Here is a 21,987-nt window from a genome sequence, read left to right as displayed (position 1 = left end):
GGCTGAATGATTTCCTTACCCTTTCAAGAAGGTTTACTAAGAGAGAGCTGGAGTATAAGAGTGATTTAGCTGATTGAATTGCTGTATTTCCTTGATACCTTATAGTTTTCTTATTAGCATGGGAGTCATAGAGATTTTTATGTGCCATGTGACGGAGATAATATTTACTTAATAAATTTTACTTTTAAATATACCATAGAATTGCATAGCCCCAGAGGAAAAGTAGTGCCATTGAAGGTCTTATAGGAAATTTGGACTTGGATTCTTTCCTTCTGTTCCATTTTGTAAGAACTATCCTTGTTACATTAACAGCACAAATGCAGACTGTAACCCTGCTTGCCATTAACTGCAAATCAAGTGGTTTTTACACAAGTTGTGGTGTGATTTAGTGACTTGGGATAATGTGGGATTTATGGTCAACTTTCTCAGCCTCAACGAGAGTGAAATACCTAGAAAAGAGGAAGGATGGATTTGTGGTTAAAGTATGAAATTGAAAAACAGGAGATCTGTTCCTGATTTGATGACAGATTATTTGATTTGTGGAAAAGTAATTTTTCTGTTCCCTAATTTCTGCTTATGTAAGTGGCAGTGTTATTGACTGATTCTGCTGAATAGAGGACTTGATTTATTAACATTCATAATGTGCTTTATGACAAGGAGGAAGTCAATATGAGGAAAATGAACTCGCAAGAACTTATTTAATACCTTCCTCAAAGAAAAGTTAGTTGGCAGTAGAATACCCTGAAAGCAAAATCTTCTATTGGTGTGTTTATGTCCAATTCATAGGTATGTGTAACAATGAAGATAAATGTTAAATTTCTTTCTGTGTGATTTCTGTCATATCTACCATATTCTGTCATCTACCATATGTACCAATATCTGTCAGCCTAAAATATCTGCCACTTGTATCTTTTCAGCTCTTTTTTTTTTAATATTGCCTGGCCAGATGATGCCAGGGAGTATTCTGGAAACTGTTTCTGTTCTGTTAGTTTTCCCCCTTGGGAATGGTTATAGCAACAAAGAACATAAAAAACCCTGGAGTTCATCCTGCAGCAGAAGTTTGGAACACTGAGACTGCTGGGCACAGCCTACCCCAGGTGAAGTAAAAGTAAGTAGTGCTGTTAGAGAGGAGCAGATCCCAAGCACACAAGGTTCATTTCACTAGACAAAACTGCAAATAAGCTTGTCTTCCTTAGAACTGGGTTTCCTGTTTACACGTGTTTTTAGTTGATGTTCCTTGTGTTACCAGTTACATGTATGGCTCATGACAGTGATTCTTGATTCTTTAATGGAGTACACACTGCAAACATACTCTGCACTGTACTGTTGTGGATTTTTGAAACATCACTACACTACAACTGTACTGTTGTGGATTTTTGAAACATCCTGAGCAGTGCACTGAACACGTTCCCCCATGTGTAGTTAAACTGCAGTGTCCCAGATGTCACTGTGTCACACTTTCTGTCCTAGAAGCAGCAGTTGCTCTCACCACCTTTACCCTCCCTGCAGCAGAATTAGCAAGCCCCTCTCTCAAAGCATTTCTTCACTCTCTGCTGCCTTATCACCAGGATTCAGATTTGTGTGCAGTCAGATGTGCCTTCGTCACTTATGGTGCAGAATACAGCAATAGAATATGTACCTGAGACTTGATTCCCTCAGAAGTTATAGATAATTCAGAACCTAATGGGCTTGCTAATGGCATGGTCAGATGCAAGTTTTTTCAGCTACAAGTATTTTCAACTCTTCCTCTGCTCTCGACACAGTGTATCTTACCAAGTTTAGAGTCTTGATTTGCATAGAATTGTCTCAATCTGAGCTCAATATACCGCTGAGACTAGAAGTCTGAGATTAAGATCATGACTGATAGTGTGGCTATTTTGGCACAAGACACATAAAGATAATTATCAAGGAATGGAGAAGAGTAAAAAAAAAATAAACGGGAAGGATCACTATGCTTACATTAAATGAACACTTTTTCAGTCAAATTCACCTTCCTATGAGATTTGACTTCATATATAGAAGGATAGAAGCATTGCTATCCAAAATACTATCTTTGTTTGTTTCATTGTTGCTAATTTGCAGCTAAAAACCTGACTATCATGTTATGCTTAACCAAGTGTCTTACCAGTAACTTTAAAGAAACCTGCTTGGACACTTGTTCTAGTCAAACATCTGAGGGCTTGATGCACAGCTGCTGGACTTCTATTGTTAGCTGAGTCTTGCTCTTACATCAGATCAGCCCACCCCATGGCATCAGCATTTTGCCAGACTTTCATACTGCTTCACTAAACATAAGGCACAAAAGTGCTTTTTATTGTCATACTGCTAACAACTTCTCTGTTTCCATCTTCTATATAGTATCTTGAGGCATACCCACACAACTTAATACACCTTTAACTCTTCAAGAGATCTGGTTCTTTGACAGCTCACTCAGTAATCCTACTGTCATGGATATGAGAAACTGCCTTAACTGCTGGGAGAACACCACTAGTCATGATGAACCATTGCCAAAACAAATGGATTCATAAGTGAGTGGATGTTCAGTTCCACTGATGGGTATGGAAGTGTAATATGTGATCTTTGAGTGACTGGTTAACTGTTTTTTTGGGTTAATGTTCCAAAACAAATTGTAAAGGCAGCAGAAGTCAACCAAAAGCAGACAATCTTAATTAGAGTAGGCACCATGTCTGACCAGCACACTAGTATTAACATACAAGAGAGCCAAACAGGCTGCTGAGGAAGTCTTAAATACTCAGTGCAGTCTGGAGGGATTAAATGATCTTACTGCCATCTGTGAGTGAACATGCTTTAAAGGAATAGCGTGTGCTTTAAAGTTGCGGTGTACATTAAGTAACATTATGCAGCATTGCATTAAAGGAATTGATTTCATGACATGTCCCTTTGGACATGAGAGGGAAAGTGTCAGGTTGCCCTAGACCTTAATTCAGAATGATGTTCAAATGTTGTTTTTGGCACTTGTCTTGGACTTGGCAGTGGTGTAATTTGTGTACACTTTTTTTTTTTTCCTTCCAGTTGGAAAGGCACATGCAGATGCTGTTGCCAGAAAGAAATCCTAGTGTTTATCACAAATAGGTTATATCCCCTTTTGCCCATTAAATCTTGACAGTGATTTCACTATGCATGGTCTGTTACACCACATCACACATCCAAGTGAAAGAAAACAATTATCAATCAGTCAGGAGTTGGCAATCAGCTCTATATTTCAGCAAGGATCTAACGCAAGCCAGATGCTCTTCTGTCTTTCCCAAACAGCCCCGTGTCACTGCATTCACTGCTTGGCTATCAGCTTCTCATGTGAATGGAGAGAACCAGGCTTGGTCCTCAGTGCAGTTTTTATACCTGAGTCCTCTGGAGGGCTTGCATGTTATCTGAGCACAGGCACAAGCACCTTGCAGAATCATTCCCTTCAGCTTCTAAAGTGTTTTTTCTCTGTGTCTGAAAAGTTCTGGGCTGATGCTGTGGACAGAAAGTTTATCTTGGGGATTGTAGGGTCATGAAAAGATGAAAAAAGGAGGGGAAGGAGCATTGGAGGGGGTCTTCTGCTCAAATGTGAGCAGAAAGTGCTAAAATAATTCTGAGAAAAGGTGTAATTTTTGAAGGCTTACTAGCACAATCTGTATCTTGTGCAAAAAATGGCCACCTTTGTGCAGTATAACTTGAATTATCTGTGAAGTGTTTTGAGGGTGGAAAACGCTCTGCACAGAGCTACCAGCTGAAATCTGAAACTTTAAGTCGTGGTTGGCATACAACTGCTTTCTGAAGGGTTTGGCTTTGTGTTATAGCACAATCCAGAGACAATCCTTGTTTTCTGCTTCTAAGCTACAGCCACACTCTTGTAGGAACAGCTGATGAGCTTTAGCCTTGATGTGGGCACAATTTAAACAAACGCTGCAACCCAGACCCAGTGCTTGACCCCAGCTGTCTGTAATCAGAGAGATCTCAGAACAACTCTGACCCTAAACTGGTGACAGGCTGCTATTAGAAGTGTCCTTTGGTAAGTCCCAAAGCCGTAGTTCATAGAAACCAAACAAAAATAAGGGCTGTATTTTAACATGTTAGTGGTGAGTACAGATGCAGTCATTGCTGTCAGTAGCAGTGCAAGCACATTGCATGCTGTGTGGTTAGTGTTTAAACTTGTCACTTGTTCTTCTGGACAAGGGCTGGACACCTGATGTCACACCTGAGAGCTATTAATAGGAGTGTTTGAGACAGAAGAAACCACATCCACCTTGTAAGTGTTTAAAAGAAGTTTTGTTGTTGGGAAGGTTTTGTTGGTAAAAGAAGGCCAAATCATAACCTTCTTGCCTTTAGACGGGAGCTTTGCCGAGAGGAGGGCGTAACCATCTTCCTTCAGGAAGTTCGAGATACAAAAGCTCATGACAAGGAAGCCCACCCTTCTCAGTGCCCCCAGACCGCGGTTCGTGCCTCGCTGTCGGCAGCAGCTGGGGCTCGTTGCCGCTCTCTGCCGCCCCAGGTGTCCCACGCTCGCCAGGTGCCCCTGGCAGGGGAGGCGGCCCCGGGCGGGCCGCGGGCGCCTCTGCCGGGGTCGGGCGGCGCTGCCGCTCCCCGCGCTGCGCCTCCTCCGCCTGGCAGCCAGGCGGGCGGGCAGGGACCGGGAGAGGGAAAGGGAGGGCTCCGAGCTCGCCGCCGTCCCGGAGCTGTGGCAGCGCGGCCGGCCTGGGCGGCAGCCGGACCCCCGCCCGCCCGGCAGCGGGAGCGCCTCGGCCACCGCCGCCCGCCCGGGGCCCCGCCGGCCATGGAGCTCTCCCTGCGGCTGCTCCTGGCGTCCTGCCTCTCGCTGGGGGCGGCCGGGGAATTTGACAGAAGGTAGGCGCGGGGAGAGCGGGGGCGGCGGCCGGAACCGGCCGGGCAGGGCGAACTCGGCGTTCCCTCGGGGAGATCGGAGCTAGCCCGGGCTCTCCCCTTTTCGACGCGGGGCGCTGCGGTGGCCCCGGAGCTCCCGCCTGGCACCGGCCCCCGGGGCTGGCTCCCGGCGAGGCGCAGCCCTCGGCGGGACGCGTGAGGCGCTCCCCGGTGCGGGCCGGGCGGGCCGCAGGTGGAGGCGCGGGGCCGCCGGTGCCGCTCCCGGGGCTCCCGCACGGACCTGCCGGCCCCGAGCCGCCCGCCCTGCCCGGCGCCGCGCGTTGCTCGGCAGCCCGAACACGGGCTTGGGTATAAGATAAGTTCATTGCTCTGGCGGGGCCGCGTCCCGCAAGAATTAAAAACAAAGCGCATCGCGTGCTGTAGAGACAAAATTAGCTTATTGACGCCCGGAGGCACTCCCAGCATACGGCGGCGGAGATCGCGGCTCAAGTTCTGACACGAAGCTCGGGGCGCGTGTGCCCCGTCCTGTCGCGTTCTGTCGTGTCAAGTGTCGCGACCGGCAGCGCTGCAGGGAGCGGGCACTGCGCCCTGCGGGACAAGCGGCCAGCGCGACCCCCGCCCTCCCCAGGGATTCTTTTTGTTTTTAATCGCATCTGTTCAAACGCAGCGCTCACGGGATTTCAGCCTGTCCTTTAAAGACATTACTGATTCGTGTCAATAGTTTATAACTGCTTGAGGCCGTGGTATCTTTTCCTTGGAACAAAGGAAGACTACAGTGCTCCTTCTATATTTAATTTCTGTTTAACAGTCCAAGAAGCTTTTCTTTTTCTTTTTTTTTTTCCTTTAATGTTTCAGTGAGTAAATTTGCCATATATTGTGAACGAAAACAAAGCCTAAACTTTATGGTGGCCTTTATTCCATACTATAGGTTCCGTTTCAGACTTCTGAATTTCTGTTCAGTGCCAGCCTGGGAGTGGCAGCAGTGAGCATACTGCAAAGCATGTCAGCTTTTTCAGGCTTTGCTCAGTTATCCGAACTATCATTTCCCCCTTCACCTATTGTCGTCTGCATTTTTTGAAGTGAACAAAGTATTAATGATAGAAATATCCCAGGGTCAGCAGAGAGCAGTTACTCTCTTCAAAAAAAGTAAAAAAAAATTATATATCTCTGCAGGAGAGGTTTTTGCTGTTCTTTGTCCTTTGGGGTTTGTTGGTTGGTTGGTAAATTAATTTTTTTTTTTTTTTTTTTACTCTAGGATGATTTGAGCTTTTAAAATGTTTGATGGTTTGAACTTTTACAATGTTTTACCAGACTTTGTGGAACTGTCTTGTACAGGTGGCCCAGACAAATGGTCTCGTCTGCAGGACTGTGTCGCTTTGGAAGCAGAATTGACTGCTGCTGGGGCTGGGCCCGGGTGGCCTGGGGACAGTGCCAACGTGAGTATCACTGCTGCTGGGGCTTCTAGTCACTTGTAGAGAAGGCTTGTACACACCTAGTCATGTCTTTCACATGTTCACACACATCCTTACCATGCAGGGCTAGGCTTTTGCACGTGTGCACCTGCCTGACTTAGAAGGATGCTGTCATGTTAAAATTCTGTCTGTTTTTAACAGTGCTAAAAATGATTGCAGTCAAATAAGGTAAAGTGGAGTTAGGGCAATGAGAATTTGGAAATTTCTTTTTGGTTTCTGCTTCGTTTTGTACTCTGATCTTATAACCTGCTGTAACTACGCTGTGTCGTGTTACAGGCACTGCAGGGTGATAATATTTGCATCCAAGAAGGAAACCAAAATTACTGATATTTCACTTAGAACATTGATGGAAATGTTCCAATTAAGTATTAAGCTCAAGTATTCTTTCAGTAAACCTAAACTAAGGGAATAAATCTGCCTGACAGCATCCTTTTACTGGGTCACACGTGAAAAGACACATCTCTGAGATTCTCACATCTATCTAGACTCTTTGATATGACTGCAGGATAAACCACTAGATAAGTCTTCATCATAAACTACATCTTCAGTAGGAATTCTGTGGAGGCAGCTAGTACTGTGTAAAAATTAAAATTGTTAGGAGTGACTTAGAGACCTCAGCTTGTTAAAATTACAACCTTTGATACTGGGGATGCTTACTCATGTTTAGCACTCATACATGAGGGACATACTGAAGTTTTTGGAGGAGCAAGCCTATAAACACTGGTCCTTAGCTTTTTTAATTTTATTTTTTTTTATTTAGACACAAACATATGTGGATGAGCTAATTTTCTGTCAAGCCATTTTCAAAATAAAACAGGTGTTAAATGCTGTAAATTCCTAGTCTGCAGGGCAAATATTTGGCAAAAGATAGGAAATGCATTGGAAATGCAACTCTCAGCAAAGGTTTTGTTCAAATCTGTAAGCAGCAAGACTGGTTTCTCTCTTCCTAAGTATGTTAGAAGCCCATAAGGTTTAATAGATGTATAAGATGACTGGTAAAAAACTATGGAAAGTACTTCTGGAATACAACATCCCTAATACTGTTTCTTTGATGCAGAGATCTCAGGCTGATACCTCTCAGGCCATACAAAGAATAATTTTGATTTTTAGGATTCTAATTAGTAACAAGTAGTCCTTTTCTTGGTATGAATTTTATGAAGATGGAAGAAGAATATTTGGTGGGTTGATTGAGGTTACTCCAGAGGCAATAGGATCTATGTCCACCTTTTGTGATGCAGTTTTATTTGAAAATCATTGTGTGTTTAAATGTTTGAGGCTATGAAGGCTCAACTTGAAAATATAAATAACTGCTTTGTTTAAAAAAAAACACCAAACAAAAACCAAAATAGTCCAGACTACTGTGTCACTTTTCTTAGACAAGTTGTCTTCCATATTGTGACCATAAATTACAGTTCATGTCTAGGTGAAAGTCAGTTTCTCATCATTACCAAATCTGATTTGTGTTTGCGTTTTTATGATATTGGGAGACAGAAGTTGCATAAATTTATACTATCGAAAGATTCATAATTAAAAATTGGAAATGAGACAAAAGTAATAATACACAGAATGTAGAATTTATTTGTTGTTCTTTGAATTCTGTCAGTAAGTTAATTTTTAATGCTGGCTTTTCCAGATACTATAAATGCTTTTTTCTTTTCCTTAAGGCTAAAGGTAGGTGAATTGTCACCTCCTTCCACTGCATTTTAGTCCATTATCCACAAATTTGTCTCCATGCACATTTAGAAGACATGTAGATAGGTATTTTCTGGGATCATCTCCAGTAATTGGGACCAGACTTTCAAAAGAATACAATTATCACTTAGGTGTCAAAAAGCATTTTCCCCCTTTTTTCCCTTTACATACTGATAATTTTTGAATTGCAGGGTCAGAAGGGTCTCATATATTTAGGTGAAAATATTACTGAAACCATCAGCAGCTCCTTCTCTGTTCTAAATGGGAGACAAACTATTGGCAAAATAAAACATGAAAATCTGCCCCAGTTGCGGGTGGTGAAAATTCCAGACATATCACAAAGCAGGAGATTACACTAAATGAATCTCTCTAGTGCTTGCAGCCAAATAGAAAATCTGTAGTCAACTCTCCACCTTGGGAATGTGGCACCCAGTATGTAGGATAACCTGGCACAGAAGGCAACATTCCTGGCCTCAAAGGAAAACTTGGGTATTTTACTGTACAAAGGAATATCACTGAAAATTTTCCAAAAATTCGAGTACGTGATAATTTCTTCTGCTTTCTCTCTGGTCAAAGGTAAAGCTCTTAGCCCTGTCCCCAAAATGAGTGGCATAAATAGATGTCAGACTTTCTTCACTAGATGTACATTTTCTTTGGTGTTTTAGTAGAAGTTCTGTTTGCACAAGGAAAACAAGTATAGAGTCAGGCTTAAAAATTAGTAGTGAGACCCAACATTCATAAATGTGTCCAAAAAAGAAGCTTCAAATATTTAGGCAATAATGTTGAGCTCTTTATTAGTGAGTTGGAACTGCTGTTTTTCAAACCAACTTGAGCCATCTCTGGTATGCCTGCAACTGCTACAGCACCTTTGGACTCTCACCTGCTTACTCATGCATAATTTACCACACGAGCACTAATTATCTCTAAATTTATCCTTCTGACAACAAATGTAAGGGGAGAGATGTGCTGGAGCCAGAGTGGAGCAGGCACACAGATACATGATAGGGTGGTCCCAGTTTGCAGAGACCTCTGAACTGTGATGAGCCAAGGGCACGTGGTCACTGATATACCTGGATATGTTTTCTGCTGTCCAGCTGAGCTGCTCCACCAAGCAGGTGTGGGCGTGCCCTCTGCCCACAGCTATTGAGAAAAAAAAGTGTTTATTTAAACCAGTAGTGTGATTTAAGGTAGTGGTTTAGTTGTGACAAATGCTTAAGCTTGGATATGTCAGCTCTAGCAGAGCAGGAGTGTGGTGCAGCTGACGAGTGTCATTAAGGCCTTAAGCCTTGGTGACTCCATGCTCCTGATCTTCCATCCATAATCCATCCAAAGAGTTGCAAATGGAAACTGAACTGTGTTAGTTAAACTTGGATTTGTGAAGTTATTCCTTTTATGTCCCTTTGACTGGCAAGGGAGTGCACGTGGAGCATAATCATGCTTAGTGCTGCTTAGCAACGTCACTCAGCATAATAACTCAGCTGTCTTCTGCTCTTATAAACATGTAGGAAGAAGTTGAAATAGGGCCCTCCTTTAATTTACACTTCTTTCTTTACATCCTCTCTCCTCTTTACACCAATCAAGACTTGTGCACGTAGGTCTGATCTGTCTGTAAGCTTCCTTCCAGAGCCTGTCAGTGTCAGCTGTAACATCTCAGCCAGTAAAAGTATTCACTCTGCAGTGACATGAAATTCCCTTCCCAAATGCCCTTTCAAATTCCAGTAAATGTGCTTAGAAATTGTCCTTCAAACTGAAAGAATCAAGAATTTTGAATCAGGTTGGATTTTTTTTTCTTTCTTGTGGGTTTTGAACACCCAATTGAGATCCATGTTTAGGCAGCTAAATGCATTTTGGGATTGATAAAAATATAGGCGTGTTTTCAAAGGGTCTGAACAAATGTAACTCAAATTCATTGGCATTTCTTAGTCCTTGTAAATTAAAAGTCCATCCATGCTTGTTTAGTGGCTTCAATTTAGAACTGTGCATATCTTCCATCATTAACATTACTAAGTAGCTTTTCTTAGATTTTGATTTGGTATGTAAAAGATTAATTAATTCAACCTGGTGTATTGAAAGGCTAATTTGTAAGCAACAGAAATTATGTTTAAACACCAACTATTGGTGCTCCCATGAAGTGCCCTCGTCATTGATAGGGTTGAATTTTTACACTGAGGAACTCACTGCATCAATGCTCTAAAGTTAGATCTTAAATATCCCACTTGAAATTAGTCCAAAAATCCCATGTTGTTGCCCAGCCTGCAGGATTTACTCGCACTTTAATTAGTAGGTGTGGGAGTAATAGCTGTAAGTGGGAATAATCACACAAAAGCCTACCTCTCTGAAAGATGGTATGTTGATAAAGTACCTGATGAAATATGTGTAAAAATAGAGGAGTTGTTTTCTTGCTTTATGTCTTACTGTTGTGCACACAGCTGAGCTATAACCCAGAATAAAAGTGAGGGTAGAAGGAGTTGCTTCTGGATTCCTTTTCTCAGAGCAGGGGAGGTGACTTCCTGTGACACAGTATTTTTGCTGAAAGCAGGTATCAATAGTGCATTTTTAATTCCTAAATGCTTTTGCATTGTAAGACAACAGCATCTGTGGTACTGAATGTGTTGTCCTAACCCAGAGCCCATTCAAGGGATTTTAAAGGACACAGGGAAAACCAAGTCAGGACACAGGTCCTTGCACACATCTTGCAGAAATGCAAAAAATAATTTCTTGTGGGTATTTTTGCCACTCATCTATCTAGGTTCTCTCAAAACTGTTCTTAAAACTAATGGTCTCTCTGCCTCTTTTTTAACTGGCTTACAAATATCTCTATAGTTTTTTCAAAAGCTATAAAAATAATTTCTGCCTCTGTGTGTGTCTTTCATGAACAAAATATACCTGCTTTGAACCTGGCTGTGTGTCTGTAGTTGATTTGTACACCAGTTATATGTAGTCAAGGTACACTACAGATGTGAAGATTGTTTCAAAATTTTAGCTGCAGTTTAACACAAAAAAACTGGAAAGAGATAACATTTTAACATAGATTTAAAAAGTTCAGGATTTTTAGAAGAAAAGCAATATGAAGTGGCTTGAATTCTCATTCTGCATTACAGTTTGGACAACTCCTTTGCTGGAGATGATGGCAAAAATGGTTCCTTTTGCTGTGTTAAAATAGATACAGAAGAGAAGACCACATCTGCAGCTTCTATAAACAAATACAGATCTACTGTCAGACTCTCTGCTGACCTGAGTCTGTGTGACTGTTGGAATCGGCAGATTTTGTCTGATGGATAGAAAGTTTGACCAACAGAAGATGCTTAACAGAAATAAAATTTAACTGAACATGGGTTTGGTAAGCAGTGATATTTGATGACTTCACCCATTTCTATGTGTAATTCTCCTTAAACAGTAAGAAAATCCATGCAGTCTGTCTCCAGAAGGGGTGGTGAAGATGAGTGTGCTCTTTCAGAGAGCCCATTGCTTGTTACTCTATCTGGTTATCTCCTCATGCTGAGGTTTGAGTGTTTTTTATCTGGGAAGCAAACCCAGAGTAGGTCAACAAAGTAGTTTTCCACCACAATTGGCTTAAAGGCCTAGGGACAGAACAGTCAAGGATGTATAAAGTCAAATCATCAGTTTACACCTCCCCTTAGCTTAGCAGCACTAAAAGGTGTTAATTGAAGGATGTCAGGCTGGCATTTAGATTTAGCCAAACCTGGTAGGAAGCATATGATTTCAGGAAGTTCTAAAGAGCACTTGCAAGAGAGAGGAGCTTGTACAAGTTGATGTATAGCAGATGCAGGCATACCTGATTGCTTTGCTGGGAACTGTGCATGCTGCTGCCTTCTCACAACCCTTGGGAAGGCTCTTGCAGTGTCTGTGCTGCTGCTGTCCTGATGAGCTCAAAGGCTGTGTACCTGTTCTGTGCAATCTCTTACAGGGGTGTGAGGTGGTGGGAGGGGGAGGAAGCAGTGTCTGTGCTCTCATTGATGCCTAGAAGGAGATTTTGTATTGGTAAAGATGAAGTTGAAGCTGATTTACCCATATAATTCATCCAACACATCAATGGGAGAAGAGGCCATGGGCAGCTTAGGATTTCTGTTTCCTGCATGTAACATTGCTTTCAGTGGAAATGGCAATTCTGTATAGTCCAAGATGCACAAAATAAAACCATGATTTTGTCAGTAATGACCTGTGAAAATAAGAGTTTCTAGGAGGCTGATCCATTGAAAGAAACATCCCTAAAGTCAGTAAGAAATTTGCTACTGAATTTGGGGTTGCAAGATCACCATCTGAATTAATGCATTGTGTCAGCAGTGTTTAATAAATACTGATATGAAGCATGTCTGCTTCTTATAAAATGACTGATATTTTTGTGCATCCCTGGTACTTTTCAAAGAAAAGGCATTTTATACAGAATTGCAATACTGCTTTACACTGCTATTCAAGAATAAAAATGAGGTTTTGCTATTTTTATTCAATTTTTTTTCCCAGTTTAGATCCTTTAGGCCCTTTAAAGCATGACTTGACTGTGTTAAAGATACAGTATCCTTTTCCATTTCCCTACTGCATTCCTCATGCACTTCATATGTAGATTAGTAGTTTTTCAGCCTGCTTTTTTCTAAGGAAATGTCATCAGTAATCAATTTGACAATTGCAACTGTAGTACATTCATAATTGCATCTTCTCTGAAAGCCCAGCAACAACCTGAGGAGCTTCTTTTCACTGTAACCAAGGCTAAGGGACTTCCTAGTTAAAACCAATTTAAACAAGTATAAGTTGCAATCATAGAAAATCCTGAAGTGTTGGTCACACACTACTTAAAATACAAAGAGCTGCTGTTGCTCAAGTCCCAGCCTGCTATCACAAGGCTGTGTAGCCTAACAAGCCATGCTGCTAACATTAATTTATGGCAAATAAATTGATTCCAAATAGCCTGAGACATATATCTGTGTTTTCATCTTATTTAAGTTTTGTAGCATATCTTGTTTCATGTGGTAGCAAGAGCTGAAAAGGTTTCTTTTAAAGTAAGTATTACTTTTAATTTAGATGACATTACATTTTTAAATGTTATAAAAATGACCAGTAAATTTGTGTGCCAACATGTTTATTGGTTGCAGATGTTCAGATACATATAAATGGGTGTAATTTTAATTGCTCTGAAATTAGCATCCAGATGCTAGGCCTTTGTGTTTGAGCTGTGAAGACAGTGTTAAATTAAAAATATATACTCACACTTAAATGAAAGGATACTGTGTCTTTAAGAAAAGCATTTGTGCTCTGTTGATGGACATGTTGAACCCGAACCATGAAACGTGAGAATTTTTACAACTACTTACTGTATGAAGTTTGACAAAGTGTGGTTCCTTAGTTGATTGAATAAGAATAGCATCACATCATTATATTTAATTACTCTTATGTATCAGAATGTGTTTGTTAAATCTCATAATGAGATACTGATGTAAGGTATTTCCATTTTTAAATGTGTACTAGAATTTTTTTTATTTCAGAAAAGCTCTGAATGTTGAATGTATGTAATTCTCCAGGAATGTAACAAGTTGATAAAAACCACAGCCAAGTCCATCCTCCTTACAGAGAAAAAAAAAAAAAAAGCTGGAATTTCTCTTTTGGATTTGTTTTGCAGCATTCTACGTCTTAAGGCAGAGAATAGCCAGCCTAAGGTGCCAGCCCAAAGGTTAGCTGAACATATTTCTTGAAATAATTTTGGCAAGTTTATGACTTGGAGTTATGGCCTTGAAGTCATAAGTTTACATGAAAATTTTAATATGTGACAAGAAGGTAACTTTTTGTAGTTTTTCGTTTTTTAAGCATTTGATTTGGGGAAGATGAGGAGGGAAAGAAATTAACAGGGCTATTTTATCCCAGATGCCTATACAATGATATACTTATTTTCTAAAATATGGCACTTTTTCCCTTTTTACTCATTTTCTTTATTTTACCCTCAAGCTCTGTGCAGTATTTTTCCATTTCTGCAAATTGTTTGTACTACCAGCAATGCATTTACAAGCCGTCAGACCTTGGAGGCCTAATTTGCTTTCATGGCATTGAATCATGTGCAGTGAGAGGTTATTTTGGAATGGCTGAGGCACTTATTGCCCCCCACTGCCTGCTTTGCACTTCCACTACAGGTTCTCCTTCCCAGAACATGGAAACTTTACAGCCCTTGGTCTCCAGCAGTGTAGAACCTGGCAAAATGAAATCCACATAGTTTACTTTGGTGCCCAGGGCTCTAGTCTGCTGCTCCTTAGGAACTGATGTGTCTTGTTTGTTCCTGGATCACTGGGGAGGTTCCAGAGGACTGGAAGCTGGCCAATGTGACCAGTTCACAAAAAGGGTGGGAAGGAGGATCCTGGTAATCATAGACTCAGTACCTGGTAAGGTTACTCAGTATAAATTGCTCCATAACCTTACTCAGTGCCCAGTAAGGTTATGGAGCAATTTATACTGAGTGTCATCACACAGCACTTCCAGGATGGCCAGGGTGTCAGACCCAGCCAGCAGGGCTTTAGGAGGGGTGGGTTGTGTTTGACCAACCTGGTCTCCTCGTATGACCAGGTGGCCCTCCTGGTGGATGCAGGGAAGGCTGTGGATGTTGTCTGTTTGGACTTCAGCAGGGCCTTTGGCACTGTCTCCCACAGCACATTCCTGGAAAAGCTGCAGCCCCTGGCTTGGACAGGAGCACTCTTTGCTGGTTCAGAACTGGCTGGATGGCCAGGCCCAGAGAGTGGTGGTGAGCAGTGCTGCATCCAGCTGGTGGCCTGTCACCAGGGGTGTCCCTCAGGGGTCTGTGCTGGGGCCAGCTCTGTTCAATATTTTTATTGATGGCATGGATGTGGGGATTGAGTCTTTCATTAGTAAATTTGGTGCTGACACTCAGCTGGGAGTGTGTGTGGATCTGTTGGAAGGTAGGAGGGCTCTGCAGAGAGACCTGGAATGGTTGGATGGATGGATGGGCAGAGTCCAGTGGGATGAAGTTCAATAAGTCCAAGTGCTGAGTTCTGCATTTTGGCCACAATAACCCCCTGCAATGTTACAGGCTGGGGACGGTGTGGCTGGACAGTGCTCAGGAGGAAAGGGACCTGGGGGTGCTGGTTGGCAGCCAGCTGAACATGAGCCAGCAGAGTGCCCAGGTGGCCAAGGAGGCCAATGGCATCCTGGGCTGTGTCAGGGATGGTGTGGCCAGCAGGAGCAGGGAGGTCACTCTTCCCCTGTACTGGGCACTGGTGAGGCCACACCTTGAGTGCTGTGTCCAGTTCTGGCCCCTCAGTTTGGGAATGACACTGGGATGCTGGAGCGTGTCCAGAGGAGGCAACGAGGCTGGAGAGGGGCTTGGAGCACAAACCCTGTGAGGAATGACTGAGGGAGCTGAGGGTGTTTAGCCTGGAGAAAAGGAGACTCAGGGGTGACCTTATCACACTCTGCACTCCCTGAGAGGTGGCTGTAGTCAGGTGGGGGTTGGTCTCTTTCTCCAGGCAGCACTGACAGAATGAGAGGACACAGCCTTAAGCTGTGCCAAGGGAAATATAGGTTGGATATTAGGAGAAAGTTTTCACAGGAAGAGTGATAAAGTACTGGAGTGGTCAGCTTGGGGAAGTGGTAGAGTCACCATCCCTGGATGTGTTTAACAAGAGACTGGATGTGGCCCTCAGTGCCATGGTTTAGTTGAGGTGTTGGGGCATGGGTTGGACTCCATGATCTTGAAGATATCTCCCAACCTAGAGATTCTGTGATTCTTTTCGCACTCCCTGTGGCAGAGGCACGAGTCTCACACAGGGAGGAGCAAAGCAGTCAGCCATTCATCTCTGTGTGAAATCAGCTTTGTTGCTGTGATACAGAAGTTACACTGCTGAAGCCAGTGGATGTTTTATATTTGAATAAACAAAATATCAGTAGGACCCAGTTAGTCTTCGGTCACCACACAGAGACACTCATGCTATCCCATTTCTACCTGTTGAAATTCTGTGAACACATAGAAAAATTCAGGTAACAAACAGGCATTTGAGATGATAAGCACCATTCTTTAAGCAGTTTTAGCGAACCACTTGAAATGCAAACCCGAACTTGACAAAGCATGAAGTATTTCTTGCTTTTCTAATTTTGTGTGTGTTAGATCAGATTTCTGCTGATTTTTAAGAAAGAGTATTTAAGTGTATAAGCATTAGATTAACTTCCACTGACTTCAGTAAATCATATTGATTTCAGTGTTACCCATGCTTAAGTTATGCATGCTGTGTAGTGCTGTTCTGAATATCAAGGCATTCATAAGCCAGAGTCTGGATTTGTCTGTGTGGTTTAGAAACACATTTGGCAGCAGTCATAGCCAAGGCAAGAATTCACTGCAGTGAATGGCCCACACTGGTTGCAGTTTGTCATGTTAATGTGCTGTTACCAGAATCAGAAGTGCAAACTGAGTAACTGATTTACTTGGGTAAGTGTTGGAGTTGTGCATGAAAAATAAGGAGCCACTTACTTAATAAAATGTATGTTTCAGATAAAAACTTGAACATTTTGACATCATGAATGTCACAAATAAGGGCAAATAATTTCTGAAAAAGTGTTCAGGCATTAGATACTACCATTTTGTCTGATGTTATTGTCAGTTTCTAGTTACAGAAGCTGGTCAAGGACATTTATTATCTTCCCCAAGAAATAGATTAAGAAGCATTGTGCAGATGAAATTATCTGAAAATTAATACCCAGTTGTCCTAGTCAGGCTTATTAATCTCTGCAGAGATATATTCTGTGACTATTAATTCACTTACTTGGGAAGCAAAGTCACTTTTCCAGAAGTAATTTCCTAATGAGAGTTATGGCTATGATGTGTTTTTACCACCTTCTAGTAACTTTGAGGTGGGATAAGCTTTATGCATTCTCTTGCAGTTGTGAGTAATTGGAGTATGTAGTTGAACAAAGAAGAAATATGCAGCTCTGAAAGATCTACAATGATTTATTTTATAACTTAGCTCATACCTTTGGGATCCTAGATCAAAATTACTGTGAATAAGGTAGTTTCATTTTCCTGAGCATGTTTATGTGATTGCATAATTTATAAAGAATTGCAAAAGGTAAACAGAGAGAGAGATGTGAGCTGCAGCTGCCTCTGAGGGAGAGAAGTATTATGGAACTTGGTGTTGTGGTCTGTGAGCACCACAGGAGGAAGGCACCCAGGTTCAGGTGGAGGAGGCAGCCTAGAGGAAAGCTTTTTTCACCTACATGCAAGTCTTGCTAGAAAGCTGGTACTGGGGGGAATGTAAGAAATTATCTGAAGATGGGAAATGTGTTCTGCAATCAGCAGTGTAAGAGGATCCAATGAAGTTTTGTGAAGCTGAATACACTGTGTAATCATTTCTGGGCTGCTGCACAAATTACTTGCTGTGCCTGAGCAAACTGAATTTTAAGGAGCTGGGATCTGGAGTCAGAATAAATAGGGGGCTGTATGTTACTCAGGAAGAGAAGGCAGAAACAAGGCCATTCAGGCAGATGGTTAGCATAGCTTGGTTCAGATGCAGGTATTTCTGTGCATAATTTTAGGCTTCAGAGAGATGAAAAAGAAGTTCAGAAATTGGGAGACAAAGCAGAGAAAAAGAATGTAAGAATCATACCCAATGCTGTTTTAATGAAAAACATAGCTAGGAGTGTTGGAAGACCAAAGGGAATTTCAATTGCTAGGAACAGTCTATTAAGAAAGCTGAGGGATTTCCATTGCTGGCCGCAAATGAAGAGGAATTAGTCAGGTAGGAACCAGGCAGTGCAGTCTTCTGGTGAGGACTCCACCAAAGAGTGTTTGGTAGTCAACAAAGAGATCATTAATGTTAAAATTCTAGAAGAGAAGGAATAGAGGGGACAGCATGTGGTAGTCACCCATGCCCTCAAAAGTGGCAGCTTAGTGCAGAGGATCTGACCGAGTCTGAGGTGCACTTCCAAAGCAGTTGTGAGGGAACTGGGTGCATTGAGAAAATACAGATGAAATCAAAACATCTTCCAGCATTACAGACCCATAATGAAATTGTTGAATGTGTTTTTCATTTGTTGTATTTGTGCAACAATTAAAAATAATAATTCAGAATGGTTGAGTAATGCTTGGATAACACCAACAGCAAGCAGTGGCTCAGAAGATTGGTGGCTTCTGGCTTTTTCACGAGCATAATGCATGCTAGCAGCATGTGCACTTCACCAGAAATTCTTTCTTCCACTCTTTCACACTTGAAAAAAAAGAAAAAAACAAACAATCCATCATAAACCCAAACCACCCATTCACATTTCAATTCCTCGTGTTATTTTTACAGGAAGATTAATTTGTCCTGAAGTTTAGGTGAGACTTAAAATGTGGTATTTGTCACCTTATTTTGGGGGGAAAAGGTAGTTCCTGCCAACCTTGAAAAAAGGTACTCAGATTTATGGCCAAATAAAAGGCCCTAGGATACCTCCTTGAAGTTAATGGGAACTGAGAGCAAATCTTCACATCTGACCCAAGAAAAAAGCATTTAAAATTATCCAACTGAAGTGAATAATCATGAGACGAGAGGTTTTTTTTATTTTTTGCTGATTATCTCTTGAATGAATTGGTCAATAAAGTGAAAAGGAAAGTTTAATTATAGTTTATTCTGTGTCAGAGATAAAAAAGCAAGACTTGACTAAAAATGAAAATTGCTGTGCTTAGGATTTTTTTTCTGTCCATGTCAATCCACATTCCTACCCAATGGGAGTTCAGCTTAACAGCTTTCAGAGAGTAATCCTTGGATGTGGTAGGTCTGCTTTGATACTGGTTCAACAGTTAATTAGCAGTCTCATTTTGAGTGGCACTTGTCTGTGCCAGTATAATTTTAACTTTTGTTTACAAAAGTTACTATTATAAAGAGTAGAAAGTTTTTACTGGGTTTTGGCAGTCCTTTTCAGACCCTTCTGGATTTCACTGCCCTGTGTTCATTAGAGAGTGACTTTCTCAACTTGGAGTAACCCTTCTGTCTACGTTTCCTTCTTTCCTAGTAGGGAAGCAAGTGTTACATAACAGGCTGAAATCCAGGGACGTGGGTTATTTCAGTCATTGTAAATGTGGGTCACTTGGAAGGAAATGATGGTTTATTGGTTGTGGAGAAATTCTTAAATTCTCAAGAGGCAAAAAGTAGTAATTGGGAGACTTTTTTTCTCCATTACTTCTGAGTCTACTTGTTTTCAAAAAAATGCAGAAACTCCATTTGTCTGTGTGTGAATGGAGTGACTGAAGTATTCTGTTCTGTTGTATCTGGAGCTTTGCAGGAAAACAAGTAGAGTGGAGAATTAAAGGACCCAGTCACATCAGCACATGTAGTGTATGCTCTGACTCATGACAAACAGCTGAAATAATTGTTTGCTATTAAAAGAAATGCTGAAAGTCTGGCTTAAGCTTATTTTTGTACCTGCATCTGGTTGTTGCCAGTGTTCAAATAGAGCTCACTGGGAGTCAGTGAGTGGATTTGCTGCCTTGTATGGGCAGCTTCTCCTTTGAATAAGGATTTTCATGCTGGAGATGGCAGGGCTGGAGCTGACCCACCCCTCTGGGCCTGGCCATTCTGGTAGGGCTCAGTAGGGACCCCAGCCAGGCATGCAGACTTGGCTGAACCATCTGATTCTTTAGTCCTGAGCACCCTGCGAGGCCCCGATAAAGTTAATAGGAAGATGCACAAGCTTTATCCTGTGGGTGGCTTGATTCCTCATAGGAAATGCCATCAGTTTTATCTGTGGTGTTGGCTGAGCTACAGATGTTTTTAAGCCTACTGCAAAGCATTTTTTTCCTGTATATAGAAATTCTTCAGTTTTAATACTGTATTGAATTTCAGCTGTGTCTAAATAAGATTTGTAATGCTGAAGTAGCCCAAGTTTATAGAATGTACTCTAATAAACAGGTTTTCCTCAAGAACAGTGTTTGGCAGCAAACAAAGGTTTCCAAATACCCACTTAATGTGCAAAACCCCCTGTGTTTTATGATGACTGGCTTTATGGACAGTGGTTTGCTAGTCATTTGAAAGCTTTCCTTGGAATAATAGAGATTTTTGTCTTCAAGTATAAGATTTTTTTTTTTTCTCTAGCTGAGCTGCTGCTAATGTACAATCTCTGCAATTGAGGGAGGGACCAAGGCATAAAAAATTCAGTTAAAACTAAAGTTGCTACAGGTTCTTCTAACAATTACTGAATCATTACACTTTACACAAAGTGATCCCATGGTATTTCTTGTTTCTAAAAAAGAATTGATTTAAATAAGTATATCCCACTTCACAATACAGATCTTTAAAGTGCAGTTGAAAATTCAAGCAAGTTTCCAAAGCATATTTATAGTTTATATATATATTTTTTTCTCTACTGTAGTTTAGATCACAACTTTTGTTTTTCTCTGGTTGCTTTGAAGTCATTAAGTTAGTCTTCATAGTTCTCAGTTTACCACCATCATCTCTGATTAGACCTGGGTCTGTGCTGCCAGGAAGACAAAAATCTCAGCATCTAAATGAACTCTTAACAAAGGAGATCCTTTTTTCCTGTTGATGGCCATAATGACTAAAAAAGCAGTGAGTGTTTCCAAGTACAATGTTCTAGAAGTGTCTCATGGTGGATCAGATGCTCTTCAGTCAGACCTGTCCATTACCCAAGGACAGACTTCCTGATGCACACCCTTTTAGTAGGCTGAGAAGCTCCTTTCCCTTACACTTCCATTGAGAGGTGTTTCTAAATATGAATCTCATTTCTTTGTTTCCAGACACTGTTTCTTGGGGGGGGAAAAAAAAATTAACAAAGATCTTGCATTTCTGTTGCCTTTTAAGATATTCTTAACAGTTGTGTGGAAAGAGACTTTGCCATCATACTAGGAAGATCCGTCAGGAGCAGAACTGTAGATTTAAAATAAGGTTTTATCGTCTCAGGCTATATCCCTAATTATATATATACACTACATTTAAACAAAAACCCATGCCTGATAATAATGGGAGTCCTGAAACAGTCCTAAATAAAGGCAGTCCTAAAACTGGAGCAAACTCCTTCTATGCTAACAGTTACTTCTCTGGATATATTTGTGGGAATATCCAGTTCTGGATGCCTTGAATCTTATGGAGATTTTCAGAACATCAAAGGAGTACTTGGATGGTTCTTCCACAACCAAACCAAATATCTTTGTTTGTTTGTTTGGTTGGTTTTTTTTAATTTTTGTTTAATTTAACTGTGTTGAACAGCTCAGCTAGAAGGCAAATTACATTTTTAAGTGCATTCTGGGAGATTTCTGTTAAATTATGTCCTCAATATATCTGGTTTTATGATACAGCCCGTTGTTGTCAGATTAACATTGCATCTCGATCTGGTTAGTTACTTGCAGATTTCAAATGATACTGTTACTTTATAAAATGAAGTTTAAGCTGGGGTAAATAGATAAATCCTGGTTACAAGGTATTCAAGTTATGCTACCATCTGATTTCTGTCTATTTTGTATCTATCTTGCTTTAGCAGAGAGCTCAGCCGGATTGTGTATCTGCATTTTGTCATATAATGATAAACAACATCTTAGAGCATAGTAAATACTGCATTTTTCCAGTAGGTTTAATAATAGAAAAGCATTTCTAATGCAAAGGACTTAGAAATGCTATTTAAAATTTTAATCTGTTGAATGTTTTTCAGTTACACAAGAAAATATTCCTGTTGGCTAATCCTACATCAGCAAAAATATATTTGTGCATGAATTCTTATATTTATTCAAAAACTATGCTTTTGTTATTTGTTATTGAAGCTTCGAATGTTTGCTTTATGAATTTTGTTTGTGTCATATTGAGAGAGGTGCCAAAAATGCCTTTCTACTATTTCTTGGAGTTCTGTATTTATTTTCTGAATATAACATACAGTACTTCTATTTGTTAGGTAGTTGCTGTTTATTTCAAAGTAATTTGAAATAATTCAAGTATTCAAATTATTGAAATATTCAATAGTTTCAAAGACATTTCACTGTCAGCTGTGA

The 21,987-nt window shown here is 41.0% G+C and overlaps 1 protein-coding gene across 2 annotated transcripts in view; it reads left to right on the top strand.

The window, feature by feature from the left end:
- The first annotated feature begins 4,532 nt into the window (after positions 1-4,532).
- Positions 4,533-21,987, top strand: part of NPNT (nephronectin) — a 49,501-nt gene continuing 32,046 nt past the window's right edge. Inside the window, exons 1-3 of one of the 2 annotated variants that reach the window (XM_054633523.2) lie at positions 4,533-4,848; positions 6,181-6,281; positions 13,642-13,692. In XM_054633523.2, coding sequence (XP_054489498.2) covers positions 4,778-4,848; positions 6,181-6,281; positions 13,642-13,692 — 223 coding nt within the window. In that variant the 5' untranslated portion in view covers positions 4,533-4,777. The remainder of the gene's footprint in view (positions 4,849-6,180; positions 6,282-13,641; positions 13,693-21,987) is intronic. The other variant, XM_077177168.1, reaches the window with a different exon arrangement.

This window comes from Agelaius phoeniceus, chromosome 4, assembly GCF_051311805.1.
Source record: "Agelaius phoeniceus isolate bAgePho1 chromosome 4, bAgePho1.hap1, whole genome shotgun sequence".
Lineage (NCBI taxonomy): Eukaryota > Metazoa > Chordata > Aves > Passeriformes > Icteridae > Agelaius > Agelaius phoeniceus.
This window is presented reverse-complemented; position numbering and strand designations above follow the sequence as displayed.